This window comes from Eleutherodactylus coqui, chromosome 1 (assembly GCF_035609145.1).
Source record: "Eleutherodactylus coqui strain aEleCoq1 chromosome 1, aEleCoq1.hap1, whole genome shotgun sequence".
Taxonomy (NCBI): Eukaryota; Metazoa; Chordata; class Amphibia; order Anura; family Eleutherodactylidae; genus Eleutherodactylus; species Eleutherodactylus coqui.
In genome coordinates this window covers 45,976,086-45,980,733 of record NC_089837.1, presented here as the reverse complement: position 1 = coordinate 45,980,733, position 4,648 = coordinate 45,976,086, and the positions used below count along the sequence as shown (strand labels likewise).

Sequence of the window (4,648 nt, the reverse complement as noted above, 5' to 3'; positions counted from 1 at the left end):
GGGAGATACTCGGCTAAGGCACTACTCGCTAGAGTAATGTGCCTTATAAAGTATACTCCCTCATCTCTAATAAAGACATCAAAAGTTCTTTAATGGGTCTTAAAAAAAAAAAGCTTCATTTAATATTTTTCAATAAAGTTTCTAAAAAACAAATGGCACAAAAAAAAGACAGATTTTGTATAATACGCTTTATTACGTAAACATCACAAAACAGTAAGTAACAGATATATTTGATACAAATACAATCTAGTAGAATATATAAACTACACTTCATTTGGCAAAAAAAAAAGACCGCATACAGCTATGCCAATATAAAAAAAAAGGATTGCAGCACTATAGGCGTGTTTGCTCAGTCTCTACTACTACTTTTCCTGCCATACACAGTCGGCTGCATTAATTAATATTTTTAGTTTAGTTATAAGTTGATACAAGATATCTTAATATGTGGACTATAAAGTTGTGGTGAATAGAGATGAGCGAGCGTACTCGGAAAAGCACTACTCGCTCGAGTAATTTGCTTTATCCGAGTATCGCTGTGCTCGTCCCTGAAGATTCGGGTGCCGGCACGGAGCGGGGAGCTGCAGGGGAGAGCGGGGAGGAACGGAGGGGAGATCTTTCTCTCCCTCTCTCCCGCCCGCTCTCCCCTGCTCCCCGCTGCGACTCACCTGTCAGCTGCAGCGGCACCCGAATCTTCAGGGACGAGCACAGCGATACTCGGATAAAGCACATTACTCGAGCGAGTAGTGCTTATCTGAGTACGCTCGCTCATCTCTAGTGGTGAACCATGTTGAGCAAATTGATTGTCCAGAACATCATAGTTCAGTATAAACATATGTATATGGTGTACTAGGTTATTTTTGCTATGTTTGGAAAAGCTTTTCAATATAAAAAAAATATGATAAACAAAAAAAAAAAGTTATGGCTGATGGATTGTGGGAAAAAAAAGACCAGAATAAATACAGCAACCAGTGAAAGCCGTAAATGACCAACTCTGTGACATACAGCTGCCTCTGCCTCTTTTAGGGCTCTTTAAAAATGGCGCTGGGTTTTCTATGAAGCAACTTTGATATTAGGCCTAGAACAGGTACAACCCACGGTGACCTGCTGGAACTCAAGCCGGAAGTTCTGGTGGCAGTTTGCGATCTCCCGACGAAGAACCAGCATGCTGTGTGTGATGGGGACGGAGTTCCTGCTTAAGTCTTTGTTACCCTCAAAGTCTAAGCACCAGTCATGGTTACATAGAGCCTCATGAATGACACGAGGATATCGGTTCTCATCTTCATTCGCCCTAGAAGAAATTACATTAGATTATGAGATTATATAGTTGTCCTCTACTCCCGGCACATTCGAAGCTGTATTCACAATCGCAGTATGATGGAATGCTATAGCATTACATCACACTGCAGGAACGATCCCAGCATCGCTAGTTGTGGTCCCCCTCGGGGACTAAAAGGAAAAATAAATAAATGAGTAAAAATGAGAATACAGCTTTACTAATTGAAGTATTGCTAATAAAAGTTAAAAAAAAACTATTTCCATATTTAGAATAAAAGAATCTAAATTCTAACACAAAAATACATATTTGGTATCACTGTGTCCGCAAACATGCAATCTATCGAAGTAATGGATGACTTACCCCCCACGGTGAATGTCATCAGAAGTAAAAAAAAAAGAATGCCAGAAATGCACTTTTTTGGTCACCCTGTCTTCAAGAAAAAAAATGGAATAAAAAGCAATCAAAAAATGCTACCAACGCAAACTACAGGACGTCATGCAAAAAATGAGCCCTCGCACAGCTATGTTGATGGAACAATAAAAAGGTTATTGCGCGCAGAAGACGGAGGCAGAAAATAATGACAAAAAATAAAGGTCTTTGAAAAAAAGATAAAATCAGCACAGCAAAAAAAAAAAGCTATATAAATTTGGTATTGTAGTAATCGTACTGACCATAGAAGAAAGTTATCATGCCGCTTTTGTTGCAGCTTGTGCGCCGTAGAAACAGGATGCACTGAAAGATGGTGGATTTTTTTTATACTCCACTTTGAATTTTTTAAATGTTTTTCAGTACATTATATGGTACATTAAATAGTACCATTGAAAAATACAACTCGTCCCGCAAAAAACAAGCCCTCATACGGCAACATTGATGGATAAATAAAGGAGTTATAGTTTTTTTAAAAGGGGGAGGCAAAAACGAAAATGGTGAAAAAAAAGGGCGGCGTCATTAAGGGGTAAAAGGGAAAGCTTCATGAAGACAACCTTTTTTTAAATTGAAGCCAGCTCAGAGATCAGCTGATCACTGCTAGTCAAGTTTCATAAACCCTTAATTAATTAGCTGTTATCATTGAGATAAGTTGTAGGGATGCATTTTCCCTGCTGTGCCAACTGTAGGTAATATTTGGCATTACATGCTAGCCATTCAAATAAATTGGCAACCATGTAATACATGGTCAGGCGGCATTATTGTATCTTGATGCCACCGGAAGCTATGGTTTGACAGGGCTTAGATGGAGGAACACCCCTGTCACAACCCTAGCTTCCGATTGGCTGGCGACTCAGCACTGCTCAGAGAGCCGACAGCAGCGTGGTAGGAGTTTTGCCGTGGGATGGAGGGTTAGGGTTAGGGGTAGTTTCAGTGTTCTGCTTACATTATTAGCTATGAATGGTTCTATGTGAGTGCCGGCTGGTATTTACATGGAAGCATTGACACCTAATAATGTAAGCCTAACTGTGAAACTATCCCTAACCCTAACCCTCCATGCCACAGCAAAACTCCTTCCACGCTGCTGTCGGCAGTGCTGAGTCACCAGCACACTCCTCGGACTTTTGCCTGCATTCAGAGCCTTCACCAGCCGCTGCCGCCAGCACCTTGCCGCCCATGTGAGCTAATGCTCCCTGATGTCTGAAGGCCCCCCCCTCCACACCGTGGCGGCCGCCGCGCCATCAGCTAATGAGGCTGAGCCGTCTGCTACTGAGCCAGAAAAGGGGCTGAGTCGCTGCACGCCTTAAGGGCAGAGAAAGCAGGAGGTGAGGACAATCTACAGCGCAGCCCTTACTCATCACTGCCGCCCAGGAAAATTCAGTGCAGGCCAGCAGAATACACAGCGCTGGAGGGGTGAGTGCAGGCTATCAGCGGCGTGCCGGAGTGGTGAGTGCAGCCAATCAGCCACTGGGGGCCTGACCTGCCTGTCAAGCTCCCTAACTCTTGGCTACACCCACCACTTCCAGTGGCGACAAGGTACAATAGTACCTGGTCAGGCTGGATCCATCAAAGTGACAGTCACTATTACCAAGTAACTCTCTGCTCCAGCTAATAGGTGAGTCCTGAGCTGACGACCTCCCCTCTACGATGTCACTGTAAGTATGCAGCTACTGTTGGTCACCCAGTCAAGTGTTTAGCTAGAAAACAAATACCGACTGCAGAATATTCTGCAAGAAGAGAAATAATACTATAATACTAACTATATAGATGACACCATGTGACTTAATTTTGGATTTACGGATGATGCCTTACTTGTAGCTCCATGGTGAGAGGGAGCGCAGCCGGATGTTGTCTTGCATAGTATTGGTGAGCACATTATTGGTGCTGTTAAGGCTGACGATCATATTTTGTGTCAGGACCAGTTCTTTGGAAAAATGACATTTTTTGCCATAGCAAACCCCAAGAAGAGCAAACAGCAAAGAGACCTGGAAAACAGGAGGATGGAGACATTATTGACGTAAGTTACAGATATAACAATCTTCAATATGGTGCCATATAGTCGGAGGCAGAAGGGTAATAGCCGGTTTTAGCTCCCATTGAAGTCAGTGGAAGTGAAGGCATCTAAGGCAGTTCCCTTTCTGACCTCAATGATAAACATCCGGCTTGCTCCACTGACAGCAGGACAGGCGATCAGCTCATCATCAGGGATCCCCGAGCAGCGGGTTATCTGTTGGTAAGCTACCATGACCCACTGATGACTAGAACGAAGCAGAAGTGTTCATTGAGCTCTGTGTCTATTCGGTTATTTCAGTCACTGCTGAATGCGCTTACAGGCTCGATAGAAAGTCTATGCAATCCGTACACCATTTGCCGAGGCAGTCGAATGGGCACAGCTATCAGGTGGGTGCTTCTGCCTGTTTTAGTGATCAGCGGGGTTCTCAGCAACCGGACCACCAAGATCAAAACTTTTGACACATCACTGTGACATGTCAAAAGTTTGTAAAAGTTTAGTTACCCTTTAAAGATTCTTTACACATATAAATAGATATCTCCCAAAAAATTTGCATCTATCAATTCCCCCAACCCCAATTCACCAGCGTATCCCTGCCCTCTGAGCTCTGCCCATCACTTACCAGCAGCATAGACCTTGGTGGATACATTCTTGATGTCTCTATGCTTGTGACAGCTCTCATGTGTCCTCCTCTCTAATAACCCATATATTTATACTGTCCTCCACAAGCCGTGGAGTTTCCCATCCTCTCACCTGTGACCTCATTAGTCCCTCCACAAGGTAATGGAAACCTTATTACTGTAGGACAGTCACATCATAATCCGCCTCTATAAACCAAAAATGTTGAGTTTTACCAAGGACAAGAATTGGGTCACACATTTGCATGTGACCACTACAACCGCCGCTAATTAGGTCGTCTTCCTAGTAATGGAATA

At 43.4% G+C, this 4,648-nt stretch overlaps 1 protein-coding gene across 1 annotated transcript; it reads right to left on the bottom strand.

Annotated features, from left to right (window-relative positions):
* Positions 1 to 782: 782 nt before the first annotated feature.
* On the bottom strand, positions 783 to 4,383 carry LOC136609330 (interleukin-17A-like). Its single transcript, XM_066589156.1, has 3 exons — positions 4,336 to 4,383; positions 3,515 to 3,687; positions 783 to 1,288 (listed from the first exon to the last, which is right to left on the bottom strand). Exons 1-3 carry the CDS (start codon positions 4,360 to 4,362, stop codon positions 1,051 to 1,053), a joined length of 438 nt encoding a protein of 145 aa, XP_066445253.1. The 5' UTR covers positions 4,363 to 4,383; the 3' UTR covers positions 783 to 1,050.
* Between the last annotated feature and the right edge of the window lie 265 nt (positions 4,384 to 4,648).

Bases quoted from the DNA above. Each gene is read 5' to 3' on its own strand.
- LOC136609330 (XM_066589156.1), bottom strand. From the start codon at position 4,362: ATGTATCCACCAAGGTCTATGCTGCTG. The intron at 3,688-4,335 runs GTAAGTGATGGG...CCTGTTTTCCAG, and splicing joins CACCAAGGTCTATGCTGCTG to GTCTCTTTGCTGTTTGCTCT. The intron at 1,289-3,514 runs GTAAGGCATCAT...AATTTCTTCTAG, and splicing joins CTCTCACCATGGAGCTACAA to GGCGAATGAAGATGAGAACC.